The sequence below is a fragment of the Aquarana catesbeiana genome, linkage group LG01 (assembly GCF_042186555.1).
Source record: "Aquarana catesbeiana isolate 2022-GZ linkage group LG01, ASM4218655v1, whole genome shotgun sequence".
Classification (NCBI taxonomy): Eukaryota; Metazoa; Chordata; class Amphibia; order Anura; family Ranidae; genus Aquarana; species Aquarana catesbeiana.
The window spans coordinates 532,146,332-532,171,442 of record NC_133324.1 but is presented as its reverse complement, the minus strand read 5'-3'; the positions used below and the strand labels follow the sequence as shown (position 1 = coordinate 532,171,442).

Sequence of the window (25,111 nt, the reverse complement as noted above, 5' to 3'; positions counted from 1 at the left end):
TTGTAAATGACATGCATATTATGTGTGTGTTACCCGCTGCAAAATATATATATATATAATAATCTGAAAGGACGGGACACGTTCTCCAATGCAAAATTCTTTTTATCTTTGAATCTTCATAGCAAGACACTCTTCATATAATTTGTAGTATTTGCACATTAGCGGTATATGGAATGCACTAGATTTAGTCTGTGATGGGTTAATTGAAATTAGAGTGGCTATGGGATACACCTGTTAAGTAACTCCCTGTGCTGTTGGTATAAATATCTGAAGTTTTGTATAGTTCATTGCACAAAGCCTGATGAAGAGCATGGTATGCTCGTAACTGTACAGTAGCGCATTGCACTTTATTGTCTTGATATGAAGATTATTCAAAGATGAAAAGCAAATTTGCATTGGAGAACGTGTCCCGTCGTTTTTCTATTGATTATTGGTGGAGTCCACCCTGACATAAAGAAAGAGAAAACCGCAAAGGAAATTATATATATATTTCTCTATCCCTCAGGAGCTGCAACCCACAGAACTTAGTCTCTATTCCTCTTTCCAAAACCAGCCCCCCTTTTTCCTGTGCCCTTTAGAATGCACGCTCTGTCTGTAACAAACTCACTGTCCTTCACAACCTCTTTATCACAAATTCCTTTAACCTACTTGCCATTACTGAAACCTGGGTTCATGAATCTGATACTACTTCTCCTGCTTCCCTCTCCCATGGGGGCCTTCTCTGGACTCACTCCCCCAGACCAAGTGGACGGAAGGGAGGTGGAGTGGGAATCCTTCTAGCCCCATGCAGCACCTATCAGGTACTTCACCCACCTCCCTCTGACACTCTCTCCTCTTTTGAGGCACATTGCATTCGTCTATTCTCTCCCATTTCTCTAAGAATTGCTGTCATCTACCGGCCCCCTGAACCAGTATCAGCCTTCCTTGATGACTTCTCTGCCTGGCTACCCTACTTTCTCTCTTCTGAAATCCCCACAATTATTCTCGGTGACTTCAACATCCCTGTTAACATTAACACTACTATTACTTCTAAACTTCTCAGTCTAACCTCATCGATTTGACCTGAAGCAATGGATACAGGCTCCTACTCACTCCAACGGCAACACCCTTGACCTTGTCTTCTCCTATCTGTGCACTCCGTGCAACCTTTCCAACAATCCTCTTCCACTCTCTGATCATCACCTTATTAGTTTTGCTCTCTCCCTGTCTTCCACCTCCTCTCCCTCCAACCGCCTAACAGTTACACGTAGAAACCTTCACCACCTCAACCCTTCTCTACTCTGCTACTGATCACCTCTATGACAAAATCTCACCTCTGTCCTGCCCCAACCTAGCCACTTTCATCTACCAACAGCTCACTGTCTTCCTCCCTAGACAAGCTTGCCCCCCTCACTACACGCAGAATTAGGCCCCGACTGCTACAATCCTGGCAAACAGAAGTCTCAGAAAACGTAGCCGTGCTCTTGAGCGCCTGTGGCATAAGACTAAGATGCAGGAAGACTTCACACAATATAAATCTGCCCTCCTAAAATACTATTCCTGCCTTCACACTGCCAAACAGACCTACTTTATCACACTCATTAACACCTTCTCATCCAGTCCATGTCATATCTTCTCTACCTTCAACACTCTACTCTGTCCTCCACTGCCTCCATCCACCAACTCACTCACTGCCCAGGAGATCGCCAATCACTTCAAAACTAAGATTGATACAATTCATGAGGAGATCGCCAATGCGCAAAAGCCTCCCCCATGCAACACCCCATGTCCACAGATACAATCATTACTTCCCTCATTCAACCCTGCTACTATTACTGAGGTTGCTAAACGTTTATCTAACACTCATCTAACCACCTGCCCCCTGGATCCCGCTCCCTTGCAAATGCTATGCTCACCCTCTGACTCGATTCTACACTTTTCTACCTCACATTTTCAACCTCTTCCTCTCTTGTGGCATCTTCCCAAACTGTCTAAAACATGCGCTAGTCACCCCCATACTTAAAAAGCCCTCACTGGACCCCACCAATCTCAACAACCTACGTCCCATCTCCTTACTCGCCTTCTCCTCCAAACTTCTTGAAAGACTGATCTACAACCGACTAAGCAACCATCTGACCATGAATACATTTCTTGATCCCCTTCAGTCCGGATTTCGCCCTCAACACTCCACGGAAACTGCTCTCCTTAAACTCTCAAATGACCTACTAACGGCTTAAACCAGTGGAAACTATTCTGCACTACTTTTCCTGGATCTCTCTGCTGCCTTTGACACAGTGGACCACCCCCTCCTCCTCAATAAACGCCACTCCTTTGGTCTCCGTGACTGTACTCTTCGCTGGTTCTCATCCTACCTATCCCACCGCACTTTCAGTGTAACTTACAACTCTACTTCCTCCTTTCCTCTTCCTTTCTCCGTTGGGGTCCCCCAAAGTTCTGTTCTTGGACCTCTCCTTTTCTCAATCTACACCACCTCCCTGGGTCAGTTGATTGCCTCCCACGGCTTTAAATATCTCTACGCTGATGACACCCAAATCTATCTCTCCAGCCCCCAGCTCTCTCCATCTGTCTCCTCACGCATTACCAACTTACTAGCAGACATATCAGCCTGGATGTCGCATCACTTCCTCAAACTCAACTTATCCAAAACCGAGCTCATGATATTTCCTCCCTCAGGTGCCACTTCCCCTGATTTCTCTGTCAATATCAACGGCTCAACTATCAACCCATCTCCCCACGCCAGGGTCCTAGGTGTAATCCTGGACTCTGAACTAACCTTTCAACCCCACATTCTATCGCTATCCAAAATTTGCCGCCTCAATCTCGGCAACATCTCCAAGATACGCGCCTTCCTAACCAATGTCGCCACAAAACTTCTAATCCACTCCCTGGTCATCTCCCGCCTCGACTACTGAAACTCCCTCCTCATTGGCTTACCTCTAAATAAGCTATCCCCACTTCAGTCCATCATGAACGCTGCTGCCAGGCTCATCCACCTCACAAACCGCTCAGCGTCTGCTATACCCCTCTGCCAATCCCTCCATTGGCTGCCACTCAGGCACCGAATTATATTCAAGATACTAACTATAACTTACAAAGCCATCCACAACCTGGCCCCCAGCTCCATCTCTAACCTAGTCTCAAAATACCAACCTAATCGTTCTCTTCACTCCTCCCAAGACTTCCGGCTCTCAAACTCCCTTGTCACCTCATCCCATGCTCGCCTTCAGGACTTCTCCAGAGCCTCTCCCATCCTCTGGAATGCTCTACCCCAATTTGTCCGATTTTCTCCTACTTTATCCACTTTCAGACGATCCCTGAAAACTCATCTCTTTAGAGAAGCCTATCTGGCCCCCAACTAACAACTGTACAACCGTACATTTATCTTCTCAATCAGCACATCACACACAGTTATTACCTCTTGTATCTCTTGATCTTCCCTCTTTGATTGTAAGCTCTAAGGAGCAGGGCCCTCTGATTCCTACTGTATCAAAGTGTATTGCATTTGTTCTGTCTACCCTCAAGTTGTAAAGCGCTACGTAAACTGTTGGCGCTATATATATCCTGTGTGTAATAATATAGATATAGATATAGAGATATATATATTTTCAATCGTAGAGGAGAACCGCACCCAGCTTACGATTCAGTGCCAGCAATCAGGTCCTCCCACCGAACTTATATATAAAGAAAAAGTCCAAAGGGTTTCTGTACTTAAAAACTTTCGGTTGTTTTATTTACATAGTCATGTGGAAAAATTACAAAGCAGGCACAATCTTTCCAGACGAAATCATGGCAATAGATGCCTGTACAAAACAGATATGAATGGATTACGTTTCGGGCTAGTATGCTTACGCCCTTCCTAAGATCCGTCAAAGCATATGCTTTGACGGATCTTAGGAAGGGCGTAAGCATACTAGCCCGAAACGTAATCCATTCATATCTGTTTTGTACAGGCATCTATTGCCATGATTTCGTCTGGAAAGATTGTGCCTGCTTTGTAATTTTTCCATATATATTATTATAGTGAGGGGGTTAACTCGGCAGCGGGTGTGACCCCCTGGATGGGTTCACCTCACAAAATCGGGCACAGCGTTATAGGTGAAAAAAAACAAAGGTGCTGTTTATTTATACTATATATGCAGTGAAAAATATAACAGCAAAACAAAAAGAAATCCTGGTCAGCTTGACCGCTTACTACTAGGGCTGCAACTAACGATTATTTTCATAATTGATTAGTTGGCCGATTTATTGTTTTGATTAATCGGTTAATAACCTTAAAAGAAAAAAGTGTGGTGTATAATTTAGTTAATATGTAAAGTTTTCAAAAAAGGCAATTTATTCTTAAATATCTCTATGCAGTGGTAAATAAAAATAGCCAACTATATGGTTAGAGAGCAAAATCTCTAATCTACTCTGAGAATAACAGACAGAATAGATATACTGTATATACTATAAGAGGAGATAAAAGAACGTTCGTTCGATTTTCTAATCGTTAGTGGGGTCAAATCGACGTTCATTTTCAACCACAGTAATGGGAAAATTTGGAAATAATAAACTTCTTGGTGAAAGGAATTATCTGGTACACTGGTATGTGGTTTTCGTTCAGAAATTACAATTATTTTAAAAACAAGTGAAAATTTCAAACAACATTCTTTCATTCATCGAATGTACAAAGATTTTTCGTCTGAATATTCTGAACTGAAAATTGATCCTTGTGGCCAGCATAAGGCTCGGTGCACACCTACGCAGTTTGCTTTTGATCTGTTTCTGCAGTGCTCTTTGCTGTGTGTTTTGATTTTTGCGCACGTGATTTTGCGGCGATTTGCATTTTTTTTGGCCAATTTGTTGTTGGGCAGATTAAAAAACACAAATTGCTGCAAAAACGCATTACATGCTTTTCTGCAGCTTCTCCATTGAAGTATATTAAACTCAAAAAAGCACTGTTTTGCGTTAAAAAAAAAGTCACTGACACTTTCCAAATACGCAGCGGCTGAAAAAGCATAGATGTGAATGTGTCCCATAGGAAACCATGTAAATGAACTGTAGTCCGTTTCTGCAAAAAGCACCAAAAAACATAGATGTGAACCAGGTGTAAGACGTTTAGTAATGTAATGGGGTTTAAAAAACGAATATTAGCCCTTTATAGTACAAAAAAAGCAAATAATCACTATTGTAAGGGGTTCTTTTTTTTTTTTTTTTTTTTTTTTTTAACTGTAGAACTGTGAAAGAAATAGTTACAGTAGCGATTATTTGCTCTTTTTGTACTATAAAGGGCTCATCTTAGTTTTGTTTTTGTTTTTTTAACCACATTATGTTACTGGCCGATTAATCAATAATGAAAATGGTAATCGATTAATTTCATAATCGATTAGTTGTCGATTAATCGATTAGTTGTCGATTAATCGATTAGTTGTTTCAGCCCTACTTACTACACATGTAGATTCCCTATCTAACAGCTAGGTGCAGCCTTGTGCTGCCCCAGTCCCTGTCTCCCTGTTTTAGAAGTTTGCCACACAGGCGTTAACTCACCGCACAGGACAGATACCATACTGCCCAGTCTACACAAACACAGAACTGGTTCCAGGGTGGAGCATCTCCCTAAGGGCTCTTTCACACGGAGTGGATCAGTGATGATCCGCCCCGTGAACACCCGCTTGCTCAGTGGGGATCGCTCCGCCGATCCCCACTGAGCAGAAAGATGACAGGTCCATCGCTGCACACTGTGCAGCTACGGACCTGTCAGAGCGCCGCTCTCCCCTATGGGGGATCGGATGATGACGGACCGTAGTGTCCGTCGTCATCCGATCCGAAAACGGATGGAAAAGTAGGTTTTTCCTCCGTTACACTTTTCGGATCGGAGCAGGTCGGATGTCAGCGGACATGTCACCGCTGACATCCGACGCTCCATAGGGATACATCTATGTGTCCTTTTTTTCATCCGAAAACGGAAGGATGAAAAACGGACATACGGATCCCTCGTGTGAAAGAGGCCTAAGGATGCAGGTTTGTTTTTTTTTTTTTTTTTTTTTTTTTTTTTTAAATATAGGTCTTAATGAGCCCACTTACTTGAGCTGGGCTCATTAACTCTTCCCTTGCAGGCAGGGTTCCCAGTACTCCCCCTAGTGGCATAAGTCGGCATAAAGCCTGAATCTAAGGCATACATATTTTCCATCCTGGATGCAACCTGCCTGCTGTCACACTATATATGTAATTTTATTATTTTCACAAGTGAGTACACCCCTTACATTTGTGTAAATATTTTATTATATCTTTTCATGTGACAGCACTGAAGAAATGACACTTTGCTATATATGTATGTGTGTGTGTGTGTGTATGTATATGTGTATATATATATATATACACACTACCTCTGGATATGACACTGAGCACGTGCACTCCATTTCTTTGGTCGACCATGGCGAGGTCTGTTCTGAGTGGAACCTGTCCTGTTAAACCGCTGTATGGTCTTCGCCACCATCCTGCAGCTCAGTTTCAGGGCCTTGGCAATCTTCTTATGGCCTAGGCCATCTTTATGTAGAGCAACATTTCTTTTTTTTTTTTTTCAGATCCTCAGTTCTTTGCCATGAGGTGCCATGTTGAACTTCCAGTGACCAGTATGAGAGAGTGAGAGCGATAACACCAGAGACCTTGTAACACTAATGAATCACATGACAGCGGGGAGGGAAAATGGCTAATTGGGCCCAATTTGGACTTTTTCACTTAGGGATGTACTCGCTTTTGTTGCCAGCGGTTTAGGCATTAATGGCTGTGGAGGTAATTTGAGGGGACAGCAAATTTACACTGTTATACAAACTGTACACTCACTGCTTTAAATTGTAGCAAAGTGTAATTTCTTCAGTGTTGCATTAAAAGATATAATAAAATATATTTACAAAAATGTGAGGGGTGTACTCGCTTTTGTGAGATACTGTGTGTGCGTGTGTCTGTCTGTATTTAGTGGTGCACCGAAATTTCGGCCACTGAAAATTGGCTGAAAGAAAAAAAATTCCAAGACGAGTGCAGAAAAGGGGCGGGGTCTGCTCCGGGTGCCGCCCAGGGTGGCTGTCATCCTGGCGTGCCCCAGTCCTCTCCTTCCTCCCTCTGCTTGTCATGCAGAGCGGCGATCTCCATGTGTCATGGAGCTGAATTGTCTTGGCGGCAGCAGTAACAAGTTCCCGTCTCCTGTGATAGACGGCACACTGATCCAATGGCCAGACATTGAATCAGTGTGACATGATCACAGGAGGCGGGACATTCAAATCCAGCTCCGTGCGCTAGGGAAATCGCTGCATCTGACGTGCACTAGGAAGATCGCTGCATCTGACGTGCACTGGTGAGGGAATGCAAAGGATAATACCATATTTACTCAACAGAGAAAATAAAATATGAGCTACAGGAAAGGAATGGGTGGATTCATTAAGGAAAGGTGGGGGGGGGGGGGAGATGAGGAGGAGGCAAAAGGCAAGTACACAGAAGCACCAAAATCAACCGTGAGAGATGGTTAGGAATAAATGTATAATACACAATAATGACAGTAGCAATAGAACACAATCATTAAACCAACCTTGTGCCCCAAGAATCAATCCAGACCAACCAAGCGTTATAAAACTTTTTGGGGCACCGGCGATTCAAGTAGGTAAGTTTGTACAGAGGTTGTTCGCAGCTGCCTGCCTGGAAGTAACTGATGGGGGCTGTGAGGATTTCAAGCATAAGAGTATCTCCCTATGTGCATGAAATGAGGTAACAAAGAGCTTAATATACCTACACATATGACAATCAACAGACATTCAATAACAGAATTGTGGGGTCCAGTCTGAGAGCCAAGTCACACACCGAGTTGACATCAGACACCACCTGCATCCAGAATCAATGCAGAGGCGCACACGACCACACCATATGAAGGAAGGAGGCCCCTGAAGTTTGGCATCTTGGGCATTCTGAGGATTCAGACGGTAAATAGCCGCTAAGCGTTTGGATGTAGTACACCCTATGAAGGAGCTGGATGCATCTATCCCTGGCTGAGATCATAGTGCATAATGCAATCCTTGGCTTCAAAGAGCTCAATATAGGTGTATATCCACTTCGGCTCACACCTGTTTACCCCCTATGGACCAGTCCATATTTCACATTTCTGCTACGTGTCTGTTCATGAGTCTATAACTTTGTAATTACTTACATTAAAGAATTGCTACATCTATTGTTTTTTTGGGAGACTAACGGGGCTTTCTCGTGACCCTAAAGTCCTCTGATAATTTTTTTTTTTTTAATTTATTTGCATTTTAAGGGGAAAGTAAAAATTAGAAAAAATATATTTTTTCAAGTTTTGATCAGTTATATTTTGAACACAAGTACCATTTTTAATGTGAAGAAAACATACATTTTATTCTGCTGCTTGTTTGGTACAAAGCATATTTGTACTCTGAGTCTCTTGAAGATAATCAAGGAAATGTAATGGAGGAACGTGGGAGAGTGACCTGGGGTGTGCCATGGTCAGTATGCATAAAAGGGGGCATACCCAAGAAGTAATTGGAAATAAAGAAGTAAAATAAAGGAAATGGGTGGGATAACGGGAAGAGAAACGCAGATGGAAAGGGGAGGAATAGGGGCAGATATTTATAGGGCGAGCCTCCTACAAATTCAGGCTGGCCTGCGGCCAGCCTTCCCACTTGTACTCGGAGTCTCTTGAAGATAATCAAGGAAATGTAATGGAGGAACGTGGGAAAGTGACCTGGGTGTGCCGTGATCAGTATGCCTAAAAGGGGGCAAAAATAAAGACAGTAGCATGGGCATGAAAAGGAGGTTTATTTGAAACAACTGCACAGATTAATCAGCCAAAGTGTGCAAATGCATGAGACATGTCAATGTGTGGATCTGGAATATACCTGGAGTATCATGATGACTTCCACCTACCAAACCTCTTGATAATGTGACTGGAAACCCCCTGGCGAGAGACTGCTGAAGCAGCCCCTATCCTGAAAAAACGACCTGAGTATGACTCAGAGTCCAACCCCAAGTTCATCAAAAGGGTGCAGTAATGTTTGACCAGAGCGCTGTGGTGAGGGCCATGGTAGGGGGATTACCCATCTGGTTACCCTTAAGAAATGGCCTTAATGGAATGTGCCGAGAATATAGATAGCCTATCGAAATGCCGTAAGGACGCAAAGTGTTGGATTCCTGCCAAGTATGTCTTCAGGGTTTAAGCCGTGAGTGACAGTAGGCCACAAAGCCAGAAAGGTTTTGAATGTTGTAACAATCAGGCCTAGGGTACTGTGCTTGAAAAGTCTGGAATGTATTCCAGGCCGTGTTATAAGCCTTCCCCGTATTGGCACATAATGATCTGTCGACCAACCGTATCGTAATAGCCCAGTGAGTATCTAAACTACATTGTTAGAAGTGAGAAGTGCGGAGACGTGATGGCACAGGCGTCTGGGACCTGCTGGAAAACAATGGATCATTAAATACGGGATAAAGAGCATCCACAGATATATTTTGTATTAATGAACCAACAGTGCAGCTGGAATTTGAACTGGAGAGACAGCCAAAAGAGCCTGCGTACGGTAGCCATTATGAGTAATGAACTGGACCTACCTTGTCGAAGATCTCGGAGGTAGCCTGGCTGTCTGATGAAACTTTGTGTTATCTGTCCATAAGCGGCCCCACACCTGCACTGCAGACCCTATGGGGTAATCTCAAACAAAGCTGACGTTTGTGCAAACCTGGGAATTGCCAGACATTCGTCCAGCCATGGTCTTGCTAACCAGTGAGTGCCAAAAAATTGCTGCATAGCCTTTGGTGGCTGGAGCATCAGTAATGACCTGAGGAGACAACAACGCAACTGCAGGGATTAGTTTTAGCATGGTGATGCTGTTCCAGTGCTGGATAAACTCATCCCAAAAGTGTAAATCGGGAAAAGCCGCTTAATTTTGTTTGACTCGAGAATCGGAGTCGGGGGCTAAGGGTAACAGTGCCAACAAACGAGAAATAAAAAACCTGCCTTGGGAAATTATCCTCATGTCAAAGTTGCATGCTTAGCAGTAATTGCAATTCCTTCCTGGAACAGACTCGGGAGATTGTAACCCAAGGATATGGTCTGATTCTTGCTAACTTATCCGCAGGCAGACTAGCCTGCATGGACCAAGTGTCTTAACATGGTGAAAGTGAGTGTAGTATCCAGGCCTTCAATTTCCTTACTTGCCAGTGGGATGTTGAGTGCAGAAAAACTGCCATAAGCTTCTGCAGATCAGCGGGGGTTTGTCTAGCACTCACAAAGCAAAGCAAATAACATCCCTGAAGACTCCAAGGCAAGGACTAAATCCGGAAAGGAGGTTAAGCCTATGGTCCCTGGTCTTGTCACTCTGAAGACCTCACCACAAACATATGATTGTCAGCTATATCATGGGCAAAAGGGAAGCTAAATTCATGTCTTTACCATCTAGAATATCTACTTAAAATTTGCTGGAATGAAATGAGCTGGAGTAACAGAAAGAGAACTTGCGTCATTACCTGAGGCTAAAGGTCCAACCAAGGGGGACCTGGAAACCGCTGATGTGTCGGGAATGGCGAGTGCCTTCAGGGCCGGGCATGGATGGCTTTCCAACTTCGCGACCCTGGCTTGTAGCTCCTGACAGGAGGTTGCCAATAAGCTCAGGGTGGAGTAAATTGCGAGAGGGATAACCCAACTGAACGAAGGGTGATTTGCTCAGGATTGGAGGCTGACGCACTGGGAATAAAGTCAGAAAAATTTAGCTTTGCGAGCCGAAGCCGGGTACGAGATACCCCTGCGCTGTAGTCCAGCCATGAGTCTGGGGTTGGTCCAGGATCTCAGGGAGGGCGTGCTGCCATGTACTGAACCCCTGGCCGGAAAAGGAGGGACGGAAGCAAAATCTTCAATATCTGCTGCCTGTGACATGACCTATTTGACTGAGAACAAAGTTCATCGTGAGCAAATAATTCATTCAAGAAAAAGCGATAAATTCCCCCCCCCCCCCCTTTTTCTTTTTTAGAGTGTTGAGTGTATGAGTGTAATCCATATGGTGAAAGTGTTTTAATGAAATTCGTGTTGTGTAGGACTGAAAACGTGTCAGACTTGTGAAATGGATGAAGGCTGAGTTAACTGAGGCGTAGCAGGCAAATTAAAAATGTAAATTCAGGCCTGGGATACCTGAAAACGTGTCAGGCAAAGATATGAGTGTTGTGAAATGTCAAACGTATCACGTATGTGTAATGAATTAGGAGATTTGCCACCGCACAAGCCACTTAAAAATTATCATCTCAATACATTAATACCCATAAACGTGACAGGTAACAATGTAACGGTGTGATGCCGTGACCTAACAAGTGAAATATAACCTTGACCATCTATGTGGTGAAATGAAAATTGGTGACCAATTCTAAACCAACCTGTAACGGGCTGAAAAACTGAAGCAAAGTATGAACCCCCGGGTCCTGTGGTCTTGCAGAAATGAGAACTATGAAAAAGGAACATAGGCAGCAGAGGCTACCACCTAGACCATGTATGTAGACCCTGGGCAAGTATCAAGACCTGCCCAGCAGTCACTAACTTCCTTAAAAACCCACCATGTTGAGGGATCACAGTATCACTCAACAGTAATCCAATACCTATGTACATGGTTACCGGAAGAAAAATAAAAAATAAAGTAAGGTAGTGGAAAATGGAGACCATCAGGTCGCTTCTATGTGTATACATACTATTCCTACTTATCCAGAATCTAGCTACCTAGGCCTGATTTGGTCATCACCCATGCCATGAAAATGAAGATATGTTACCCCAGCAACAAGTAAAAAGGTTCCCTTCTTTCCTTTTTTTATTTTTTATATGGCCTTCAATTGTGACCTGGTTAATGATGAAATATACGTAGTGCAGGACTGAAAACGTGTCAGTCCCCCGAATTTACCATTGCTGAGTTACCTGAGGCATATCGGGCAAATAAACGTAAACTCGGGCCTCTGAAACCTGAAGACGTGTCAGGCAACTGAAGTGAGTAGTGAAATGCATTAACGTATGAAAAGCCGTATGTGAACGGTTGAGCAGACCGCACAAATTGATTAGAAACTAACATCTCAATCCGTAGGTACCATAAACGTTATAGGTAACCTTGCAGTGGGGTGATGCCATAAGACCTGACCGTAAAGATATGATCCTGGATCATGTATGAGACCAACACAAGCCACAGAATAATGACAAAAGTACCCATATCTTGCTCTAACATGGGTATTTTTAATTTTTTTTTCATGGTGACCTTGGCAAATGATGAAGTGAACGTAGTGCAGCACTAAGCGTGTGGAAATCTCACAGATCATCCTGTATAAGAACCCTTTCCTGTAGGAAAACATTTATCATAATGACTGGAAAAATAAAGAGGGGAGGATGAATGTAATAATCACGTGGAGCTCAGGAGGGAGCAACCAAGCCAGTGAAGCCCAGAAGAGAGGGGACCAAGCCCCTGGTGCTCAGGAAGGAGACCCACCATTGAGGAGCTCAGGAGGGTGGAGACCCACCATCGGGGAGCTCAGGAGGGTGGAGACCCACCATCGGGGAGCTCAGGAGGGCTGGGGCCCACCATCGGGGAGTTCAGGAGGGCTGGGGCCCACCATCGGGGAGTTCAGGAGGGCTGGGGCCCACCATCGGGGAGCTCAGGAGGGCTGGGGCCCACCATCGGGGAGCTCAGGAGGGCTGGGGCCCACCATCGGGGAGCTCAGGAGGGCTGAGACCCAGCCCGTGGACTTGCGCATCAACACTTGCTGTGCAAATTAGCAATATCCCATGGTTGAAATGAAAGAAAGCTGCATAATATATATTGCCTGCCCTTAGATGTGGCAGCTGCATTGGTTCCCATCATTCAGTCCTTCTTTACGGCAGGTGATCCGTCGATGTTTTAGCCAATACCAGGTTTAAACCTGTGCAACGCCATGTACAGCAGACATCTAAAAGGTTTTTGAGTGGCTTTTATTTTTAATTTTTTTTTTTACTACATTAAAAACCGCACAGCCATTCCAGCAACCTTTTGAAGGCTGCCTGGCAACCAGTAGAACCCACCCCATCTCTTTTCTGTGTTTTTATGTGACATAGTAGGGTCAAGACAACCCATTGGGGGGGCCTCACAGCTTCTCCATAATCAAGTCATTCCATAAATGGCAAGCAGAAGTAATCAAATAAAATCCCAATGTAAAGGCCCTGTAACATGCCAGGTTGTATTTCGAGGGATATATCTTCAGCTTCCCTGACAGCAAAGAAATACCTAGGGGAGAGTAGCGGACCCTGGATCAGGCTGCATAGAGGAGTCGCATGCCCCAATGATCGGGAGAGGGGAGCCTCACCATCCCAGCCGGGAATAATAGTGCTGCCACCGGAGGAGAGGAGCCTGGGACTGCCATCCCCCAGCGGGGAGCTTTCCAGCCAGGCGATGCCCGGGACCAGTTGATACCCGAGATAGTCCAGATGGGGCGGCCCCCTACCCCTCCCGTAGACCCCTCGACAGAAACCAGTATCCCGCATGTGAGTGCGGAGTAGAGCGGAGCCTGCAGCCGCACGTCTTCCCTGACCAGACAAGCACGGAAGTGACGTCAGAAAGGTCATGCCGGAAATTACGCTGTACACGTGAGTAACGGGAAGAGAAACTCGGACGGAAAGGGGAGGAATAGGGGCAGTTATTTATAGGGCGAGCCTCCTTCTACAAATTCAGGCTGGCCTTGCCGCCAGCCTTCCTACTAGTTATTTACAAAAAGTGTTTTTTTTTTTTTTTTTTTTCTTTCATACATTTTATTTTTCTTATGAATCAGTAATTTTGTAGTTATATTTACTGTATATAATATATTTATAGTTATATCCTTAACCACATATTTTTAACCACTTACGGACCGCTGCACGCCGATATACGTACTAACTTTGAAGAGGAATATCGTTGTTATGGCAGCAGCTAGCTGCCATAACCCCGGTATCCTCTTCGGCCGGCTGTCCGCTTTCAGATAAAAGTGGTCTCTGGGGCGGATTCGCGGATACCCCCCTCTAGAAAAGAACCATTAAAAAATGGTAAAATAAATTAAAAAAAAAAATTTTTTTTTAAATGCCCCGTCCCGCCGAGCTCGCGTGCAGAAGCGAAAGCATACGTGAGTAGCTCCCGCATATGAAAACTGTGTTCAAACCACACATGTGAGGTATTGCCGGGATCGTTAGAGCGAGAGCAATAATTCTAGCCCCAGACCTCCTCTAACTCAAAACATACAACCTGTAAAATTTTTTTAAACCTCGCCTATGGAGATTTTTAAGGGTAAAAGTTTGTCGCCATTCCACGAGCGGGCGCAATTTTGAAGTGTGACATGTTGGGGTATCGATTTACTTGGCGTAACAATATCTTTCACAATATAAAAAAAAAAAAAAATTGGGCTAACTTTACTGTTGTCCTTATTTAAGTCAAAGTGTATTTTTTTCCAAGAAAAGTGCGCTTGTAAGACCGCTGCGCAAATAGTGTGACAAAATATTGCAACGACCGCCATTTTATTCTCTAGGGTGTTAGAGAATAAAAAGAAAAGGTGATACTACTTTAACATGATATGTTCCTAGAGCACAATGGGTTAGTGGAAAGAAAATATTAATATAACCTCTATAAATTCCCTTTTAATCAAATTGAGTAATCTCCTTTTTTTTTATTTTTTTTTTTATATGCATTGCCTATCGCTTTTTGTAAAGCATGTATGTTTTAAATTTGAAGTAAATGATCAATATGCTATATCGGAAAAACCAAGCGACCTTTCTTCTGCCGAATAAGAGACCATGTCTCATTGGTACAAAAAAACGCATGGAAACCCCTATAGGTCGACACATTGGTTTACAACATAATTTTGATAGCAGCTACATGCACTTTTTTGCCCTTGAGCACACCCTCCTCCCTGGCGACAGAGGGGGGAACTTTGACAAGGTGCTCCTTCAAAAGGAAGGAGGCATGCTGGATACATGAGCTATCAGCTCTAAAATATCCAGGTTAAAATGACGCTTTCAGCTTTAAACCATTTTTATAAAATAAATTTTCGCAAAAACTTTCTAAATCCAATTTTCATTCTGGTTTTTATTTAGGATTCATTCATTTTTCTATTCATTTTATTATATATATATATATATATATATATATATATATATATATATATATATATATATATATATATATATATATATATATATATATATATATATATATTTTTTTTTATTTTTTGCTGTATTCTATTCGTACTGCATTTGCCTGTATGTATTTTTCCCATGTATTGGATACTGTATCCTTCACAGACTGCCTCCCCCCATTTTTCAAAATCTATACATACAAGTCTTTCAAAAAAACGAAGTATGAATTACCAAACTCAGTCTCTCTCACTCTGCAGTGTCCCGATCTGTTTAACTTTGGTCCACACGGACGCCGGGGGCACTCATGGGGCGGTCGAATAATCAATAGCCCTCCCCCGTGTGCCTCTATAGGTGTTAGCCTTGGGATTGTTCTTGAACGGTGATAATTTATCCCTTACCTACTGGACAATGTTTCACAAATATGCCCTCCTGGACTATATAGTATATGGTCCTAAATCAACTGCTATACATTATCCCCTTTCCAAGATGGCATTTGCAGCTTCATGTGTCGTTCAGACACATTGTGCGCACCTGCATTGTTGACGCATGCGCATCGGCAGCCGCTGACGTTTTCAACGCCATGCCCCTCGATGCCGCTACTCCTCCCCTTTCCACTCCTTTGCTGCTCCCTCGCTACTCGTCCGCATCACGGCGGTGACGCCAAACGCCGCCGTTGATGGAGGGGTATAAGAGAGCGGCATGTATACCGGTACACTGCTGCAGGCTCTTCATCACAGGGGAGATTTTATGTCTCTCCCCCAACCTCTGTCTGCTCGATTTTCACAATTGATAAGCATCCCTGCACAGTCTTGTTCAGCCTATACATAGGCTGTGTTTAGAGCTGCTTGGTTGATTAGTGTCTTTTTTGCTGTTTTTTGGTCTCTTAGGAACGACTTTAAACTTCACTGTCTGAACTTGATATGCATGACTCTCAGCTGATGAAGTAGGGCCCCCTAGTGGATTCTGATCAATACATCGTTTCATTAATTGTCTGAGGTGGTTGTGCCTCTTGTACAAAGATTTTTTTTTTTTTTTTTGATTCTACTAAAGGTATTTTTCACTCTCCACCATAATGATCAGTATAGCTGCCCTCCTAAACTCATTAATCCTTAAATTAAACCTTCCCATTACTTATTTATTTCATTCATTTTTTTTTTTTTTTGTGAGAGAGACGCAGTTGAATTATCCTATACCATTGACGCCAATTATTGGGTTCGATTATTGAATTTGATTTTGTCTCATATATGAGGCAGCCTGGTAAGAATATAAATATAACTCTTTTTTTTATTATTATTGCTGTTCTATTTGATCAAGGAATACTTTTGGATGCCTTTTGAGCTGTATGATTTACTTATCCATACATATAATATCTGTGAAATGTATTTTTTTTTTTTTTTTTTTTTTTTTGTAATCAAAATTTTTATTTTCCATTTTATAAATACAATTCTCCATTTATACAATTAACATTCAGCAAGTCTATCTACAAAAGCTGAACAAGTACAATACATCCACTCCTCTAATTAACAAAAATAGCCCTTCACCTTAAAAAAGAAAAGCAAAGAAAAAATTAAACACGATAGGCAGGGGAAAAAAACTCCTCAGCTGCCTCCCCCCCCCCCGCCCCTTTCCCACTGAGCAAACTCTTCAGATGTCCTCCCTTTCTTGCCGTGGGGTTGCCCCCCTCTCGCTCCGTCCCCCCACCCACCGAAGGGAGAGAGAGGAAAAAAAAATGTCCTTTTTTTTTTTTTTTTTTTTTTTTTCCTTTTCCTTTTTTTTCTTCCCTTCCCCTTACCTTCTCCTTATTTGTGTCTGAGGCCCGCTGAGCAATTTAAATTGTGTGTGTGCTCGGTGAAAGTGCCGTGCCCATAAAAAAACACTTAAACTCCTTCAAAAATTAAATAGGTAAAAATTAATAATAATTCGTTAACTCTGTGACAAAATTGTATGTGATATTAACACACCCCTCCCTCCCCCCCGTGGAAACCAAATTCCCTTATCAACCCCACTTCTCCCTTCACCAAACCTAAATGGAGTGAAAAAAAAAAAAAAAAAAAAAAAAAAAAATTTCTTCCCCCTCTCTCCCACCGCCAAAACGGGGGGGGGAGAAGGCGAGAACCGGGGTGCATGAGGACCGCAAGCACAGAGAGAGAGAGGAGCAATTCCCCCCTTTCCTAATTGGCTAGGATCAAAACACAACTTATTTAATTCACTTCTATTTCAATCTCTTGAGTTACATAAACCTTGGGGATTGTACCATCCTTAATCTCCCTACCCAAGGGAGCCCCCTCCCTGAAAGATGGGTCCATATAGTGAAGGACCAACAAGGGAAATTTGAAAAAACATGGGCAACCACCCTGCCCATGTTTTTTCAAATTTCCCTTGTTGGTCCTTCACTATATGGACCCATCTTTCAGTATCCATTATTGAGTTAACTTTGTTCCTCCAATCTGTTAGAGTAGGGTAATGCGTCTGCTTCCAATACTTAGGTATAACTAGTTTCGCTTGCATTTAATAAGTGTGTGGAGATGCTCTTCCTATATGCTTTAATAGACCCTTGTGTCCCATGTAACAAGTAGTGTAGGGGTGTAAATTCCAGGGGTCTAGGGGGCAATTTCTCAATCCATGGGACCACTGAATGCCAAAAAGATTTAATCATGGGACATGTCCACCACAGATGGAGAAATGTTCCTTTCTGCCCACAGCCTCTCCAACAGCGATCATCTGCCATTGGGTACATCTGTGATAATTTAACTGGGGTCCTGTACCACCTTGTTAAGAATTTATAGGCCATTTCCTGTACCCTTGAGCTTATGGATGTGGAATGGGTTAGTTCGATCATCTTTTTAATTTGTGGGTTTGTCAGTGTCGGGTCCATCTCCCTTTCCCATTCTCTTACAAAATAGGGGACCGTCGCTTCTTGCCCACTAAGAATCACTCTGTACATTTGTGACAGCAAATGTCTAGCATCCGACAGTTGTACACACTGTTTTTCAAACATAGAGAGTGAATTCAGGGGTCTTATTGATGGTTTAATTTTATTAAAAAAACTCGCCATTTGATGTTTCCATTCCGCTAAAGGTATATTCCCAAAGTTTGATAACAAGTCCGTCAGGGTTAACAAGACTCCACGTAGGGCAAACCTGCCGCACGTGGTGTCCCCGTCTCCTCCCCCGGAGGGAACCACGGGAATCCCTCCAGTGGAGCCAGAGGGGACACCCGGAGCGCATATTTATCCGTCTTATTCAAATTGTCCCATACTAGCAAGGAATTAAGTGTCAATGGGGAAGTCCACTGTGGCAGCCCTCTTGAAGAGCCTCAAATCCAAGGGGCCCCTGCCAATTTTCTCCCTGCCATTGTCTTTTCTAGTTGGACCCATAATTTACTCTGAGAGTCATGGCACCAGTTCAGAATCCGAACTAACGCCATGGCCCTGTAATATCTGGTAGTCCCATTCCCCCTTCTGCTTTACACTTTCGTAGGGTATCATACGCCAGCCATGGTCTTCTATCATTCCATACGAAAGCCACAAATGACTTTCTTATTTGTCTGAAAAGTGTCTTTGGTAACCTAATCGGTACCGTATGCAGTATATAAATTATTTTGGGTAATATATTCATTTTTATCGCACTTACTCTCCCAAACCATGTCAGGTATTTGCCTTTCCACTTCTTCAGGTCTCCTATTATCCCTGTCAATAGGGAGCCATAATTTAGGTCATATAGCAATTTCTGGTCTGCACTAATATGTACCCCTAGATACACCAGGGAATTTTTGTTCCAGATAAATGGATATAGATGTTGTAATGATCTTGCCAATATTGGGGGGACATGACTTGGTAGGAGAATAGATTTTTCAAAATTGATTTTAAAATTGGATATAATACCAAATCTATTTACTTCCGACATAAGTGCTGGCAAGGATGTCTGCGGGGCGGAGAGATAAAAAAAGGAGATTGTCTGCATATGCTGATACTTTGTGTTCGTCTGGTCCAATACACGTCCCTAGTATCTCTCTATTTCTTCTAATCTTGCAAAGGAGGGGTTCCAGTACTATAGCAAATATTAATGGGGATAATGGGCACCCCTGCCTCGTTCCGTTTTCGTATGTTAAATAAATCCGATAGTGTACCATTCACTTTAACCCTTGCTCTTGGGTCCATGTACAAGGACCCTATCCATCCCAACATACCTTCGCCCAAACCCGCCCCCTTCAGCACTTCAATCATAAAGCCCCAGTTTACCCTGTCAAATGCCTTTTCAACATCCATTGACAGTATGATCCTTGGGACCCTATCCGGGCCATGTTGCATCCAATGAAGGACTTGAAGTGCTCGGATAGTATTATTCCTCGCTTCGCGTCCCTTCATAAACCCTGTCTGATCTGGGTGAACTAATTCACCCACATGTTCTTGAAGCCTGAGGGCTAAGATCTTCGCCAGGAGTTTAGTGTCGGAGTTGAGTAAAGAGATAGGCCTGTAGTTTGCACAAAGTTGGGGATCTTTCCTCTCTTTCGGAATTATCGTTATGTAAGCCAATAATGCTTCTGGAGGTAATGGGTTGGTTCCATTAGTTGAATTAAAGTAATTGCACAATGGCACTACTAAAACTGAGAGGAATTTTTTATAATATATATTCGTCAGGCCATCCGGCCCTGGGCTCTTACCCGATGACAAGGCTGTTATCACCCCACTCAACTCTTCCACCGTAATTGGACGTTCTATATCTTCTATGATTGTATTAGATAATTTAGGCATTGATGCATCCTTAATGTATTCCCGTATCTCCTCCCTGCGTTGTCTCTCCAATAAATGTATTAATTACAACAGTATATTTTATTTTTGTTTTGTTCTTTTCTTCTATTATCTACAGTACACCTTATCTTATTATATTGCCAAAACTCCTGAGGAAGCTCCGAAGTGAGCAAAACATGTAGAATGGCTGCATAGTCTAGTGGTATTTTTTCGATCATTTGTCCATCAGTCATTGTGGCGTCTTTGATATCCAAATATTGTTTTTAAGTGATAAATTGCTCTGTTCATATACCTGTTTTAAATATGTAAAATAAAAATTACTTTTTATGGCTAAAGTCATACATGTTGTTCTACTGTAGTATACGAGCACCTTAAAAGTCCTGGGGGTTTCTAACCCCTTTCCCCCCCTCTCCTTCTCTCTTCAGAATTTTATGGGATGTGGTGCTAAATGTTGCCTATGTCTGCCCTTACTATCCTATATGCTTGCTGTATTGTCACTGTAGTAATATTTTTGCTAACTTATGTTTATCACATTACAGCCAAGATACCTTTTGAAGTTTGAGCAAATATATTTATCTAAACCGACACACTGGGAAAGAGATGGTGCCCCTTCGCCAATGATGCCAAATGAAGCAAGACTAAGAAATTTAACGTAAGCAACTTTGTTCCTGACGTGAGAGCCTTAGTCATGCATCTGAAATATTAACATAGCAGTTAGATGTTTGTAGTTTTTTATTTATTTATTTTTTGTATGGCTCAATTTTGCATGCACATTGGGCTAGCACAGTGCATTGTGCCAAATAATATTTTCAAAGAAATTAAGAGTGACAGTTACATAAAAAAAGCCAACATCCCACACGCAAATGCGAAAAGAAAATTTGATAAACTAAATGCTGTAAATGACTTGAATAACAGTAAAATGAATATTGAGCTTTGTGCCTTCGCACGTCAAATCAGCCCAGTTCCTGCACCTACACACCTCAGCCCAGCCCCAGTTCCTGAACCTTCACACCTCAGTCCCAGTTCTTGCACCTTCACACCTCAGTCCCAGTTCTTGCACCTTCACACCTCAGTCCCAGTTCTTGCACCTTCACACCTCAGCCCAGCCCCAGTTAGAGCTCTTGCACCTCCTGAATTAGTAGTTTCCAATAGCAAAATGAGAGAAGCTTGAAGTGTCCGACTTAACACCAACACTGTGTTGCTAATGTGGACATGCATTAAAAAATAAAGGATGAGAGGTCAGTAGGGCAGAGGACAGTTTGCAGGGCAGAGTGTTGTGTCACTGCTGACAGGGTACTAAGCTGCTCCTCCCAACACTGCACACAGCTAAGATCTGATGGCTTTCCAGACACAGCCTGTATTTGCACAGTGTGTAGCTGGCTGTTGCAGACTAAGGATCTCGCAGGCCAGGATCGCATAGGCCAGAACTGCAACAGCCAGCCACATGCTGTGCCAGTCAAGCTTGTGTCTGGAAAACAGATCTTAGCTTTGTTCAGTGTGGGGAAGAGCCATGGAGAAGGGGGGGGGTGAATTGGGTTGTGCAAGCTATGTGGCATCACAGACCTAAGCACCGCATTCGTGCTGGGCGGGTGAAGTGGCATGGAGTCACAGACCCAGGCACAGCATTCGTACTGGGGGAGGGGGTTGGCACGGTGCACCTCACCTTAGATTAGGCCATCCACTTAATGTCGGCTGTATGCCCTGGTTTCGTCAGCCCAGCGGAAAGGCAAATCAGCTGTTGTGCTGTTCCGTACAGTGCATGCGCAGTACATCCCGGGCACTATTCGATGGGGGGGCACTTCTCAACAGAACACCGGATTTGCTGGTGCGTGGAAGGTGGGTGTCCCAGGCGTGCCAGCATAAATGTGGCTGCACGCCATACAGTATCTGGCACAAGTGCCAGGGGGTTGCTTCTTTATGGTTTTTTAGTGAAATAAAATCATTTATGGTAGAGGTTGACTTCAAGCACTAAAGTATGAATTGTAACCCCCCCCCCCCCCTTCTGTCCAAGTGAAGTTTGCACCACCAGATTTTCTGTGCAGTGTTTTCGTTTTCCAAGACATATCAAGCTTGAAGTTTAGTTCACACAACACCTTTTTCCATGTGGCCTCAGAATCTTGCGTCAAAATGCCCTCATTCTTGAGGGTTATCATGACAGTGACCCAAAGCATACAGCAAAAATGACAACACAATGGTTTGAAGGAGTAAAGGTGAATGTCCTTGCATGGCCTAGTCAGAGCCCAGAGTTCAACCCCATTGAAAATTTGTGGAATGACTTTAAGACAGCAGTTCACAGTCACCATCAATATATTTTTTTTTTTTTTTTTTTTTTTTTTTTTTTTTATATTTAATCTTTCTTCAGTACGGTCACCAAACTTAACAGTTTCAATATTCCTCAGACTTCTTTTTTTTTTAAATTTAAATCCTTTTTTATTGAAAAAAAAAAAAATTACATTAAAAACACGCAAACAAGCGAGGACTGTTATAACCAACATCTATTCAGTCCTTGTATTAACCTCATTGTTACAATAATTCACAGCATGGTAAAGAAAAAGAAAGCATACATAGACCACACTCCTTCAACAAATAATGTTTCCAGGTTTTCTCATTTTTTTTCCCCTTTTCTTTTTCCCTTACCCCTACCAATAAACCCCCCCCCCCCCCCCCAACCTTCCCATACCATATTCACCCCACACACCCACTCATACTATGCTCCTCCCACGTCATCCATAACTTCCATATTTTAACACATTTTTGATAATTACTCCTTTTCTTATATACTTCGCTCTACTGATTTCCTCCTTTACTTCTTTCACCCATTCTTCAATCGTCGGGGGTTCTTTCCTCTGCCAGTTTTTAGCTATGATCTTTTTCCCTTAAAACAGGCACCTAACAATTGCAGTCTGTGTGTGCCTAGCGATCTGTTGTTCCTCCATCAGGCCCAATAGACAGGTCTTAACATCTATGCCCAGCGATGTCTTAAATATGGTGTTTATTTTATCCACTATGTCTTTCCAATATCTATACAACTTGGGGCATCGCCAGAACATATGCAGCAGATCTCCTCTCTCTCCTCCACACCTTTGGCACTCCGCATCCAACCTTTTACCGATCCTGAACAGTTTAAATGGTGTTAGATATGCCCTATATATCAAGTATAGATGAGAGACTGCCTGTGATGGAGAGAGGGAGATCCTAGGGCCAGAAGACAAAACACTCTCCCATTGGCTGTCCGATAGTGGCCCAACCTCCTCCTCCCATTTTATCCTATTTTTGTCCCCCCCCCCCCTGTCACCCTGGACTAGTACACTCAACTTATTGTATATATCAGAGATTAACCCCTTCGTAGATTCTGCATCAACCAGTTTTCTCAAAGAGGCCATATCACTTCATATTGGCTCCTTTCCATTAAATTGTGCGTCTAGGGCATGCCTAATTTGCAAGTACCTATAAAATGATCGGTTGGGGATCGCATATTCATTCACTAGCTCCTGGAATGTTTTCAGTCTCCCTCCCTTATACAGCTGCGGCAAATAATGGATGCCCTGGCGGTCCCACTCCTCAATCTTCCCCATTATTTTAAGTTCATTGAGCTTATTATTTTCCCATATTGGTGAGAACTCCGAAAAGTCCACATACCCCATTATTTTTTTAACCTTAACCCAGCTCTTAACCATCATCCGAGTAGTGGGGCATCTAGTGACAAAGGAGTCCGCCTCCAACGCTTCTACTATGGTATTGTGCTTGGTGTCATTTAGTAATACATTATTTCTTACTGCCCAGTTCCCGGGCCTGTTACTCCCTCCTACATGCTGGATTTGAGACGCCAAGAAATAGCACCCCGGATCCGGCACTCCCAACCCACCTTTCTCACCCGGACGCCGAAGTACCTGCAGGCCAATCCTTGCTACCCCACCCTTCCAAATTAACTCTCTAAAAATACTATCCATTTTATTAAACCAGCGTTTGGGAATCCAAACTGGTGAGTTGTGTAAGATATATAGGATCTGCGGCATCCAAATCATTTTTATCAGGTTACAACGCCCTGCAACCGAAAGAGGAAGCCGTCCCCACACCCGACAATTCTGTTTAAGTTTTTTCATAAGTGGAACTAAGTTTTCTGTAATATATTGCTCCGGGTTCCTTGAAATATTGATCCCCAAATATTTCAACTGACTACTTTGATCTGGGGGATTTGGGGAGGGAGGGGCTCCGTCAACGGGTCTATTGGCAATAATGCTGACTTTTCCCAATTAACTTTTAACCCGGAAAAGTGTCCAAAGTCCTCAATTAACCCCATAGCCTTCCTCAAAGAGTCCTGTGTATCCCCCAGGAATAACAAGATATCGTCCACGTACATTGCTATTTTCTCCTCTCCCCTCTTTCTTTTAAACCCCTGTATCCCCTGAGATGCCCTTATGGCAGCAGCCAGCGGCTCCATTGCTAGGGCAAATAGGAGGGGCGACAAAGAACACCCCTGCCTAGTGCCCCTACTTAATTGGAACCACTCTGAGCACTCCCCATTGACTCTGATCTTAGCTCTTGGCTTATCGTATAGTAACCTCAGCCAATGGACAAAACCGGGGCCAAACTGGAGCTCTGCAAGTACCTTCCAGATATATTGCCATTCCAGGCAATCAAATGCCTTGGCTGCATCTAGTGAGAGGAGAGCTCTCTTACCACTATTTTCTGTGGGGATCTGCATATTTAAATAAACTCGCCTTATGTTCGTACTTGTGGATCTGTCCGGGATAAAACCGGTTTGGTCTATATGGATTAACTTTGAAATGATTTTCTTTAGCCTTGTTGCCAGGACTTTTGCCAGAATCTTCACGTCCGAACATAACGATATCGGCCTATATGACATCACATCTAACGGGTTTTTCCCCTCTTTCAACAACATTATTATAATGGCTACTGTCATAGATGCCGGTAGATTACTGTCCTTCATAGTCCAATTAAACACCCCCAGAAGCGTGGGAAGTAAGATCTCCCCATATTTTTTTAAAATTTCAATGGGTAGACCATCGGGCCCTGGGGCTTTCTGGTTTGCCATATCTGCCACAGCTCTTTGTAACTCATCAAGTGTTAATGGGGCTTCTAACATTTCCCGATCTTCTTTCGCAAGAGGGGTTAGCTTTAGCTGCCCAAAGAAATCCCCCATTGCCCCATCCATATCCCTCTGCGCCGAGCTATATAAGTTTTTAAAGTATTCCCTAAATTCTACTAAA

At 43.2% G+C, this 25,111-nt stretch overlaps 1 protein-coding gene across 1 annotated transcript in view; it reads left to right on the top strand.

Moving 5' to 3' along the window:
* The window catches only part of POLR2B (RNA polymerase II subunit B), a 575,272-nt gene that overhangs the window by 17,715 nt on the left and 532,446 nt on the right, over window positions 1-25,111 (top strand). Inside the window, exon 4 of the mRNA XM_073594755.1 lies at window positions 20,420-20,532. Coding sequence (XP_073450856.1) covers window positions 20,420-20,532 — 113 coding nt within the window. The remainder of the gene's footprint in view (window positions 1-20,419; window positions 20,533-25,111) is intronic.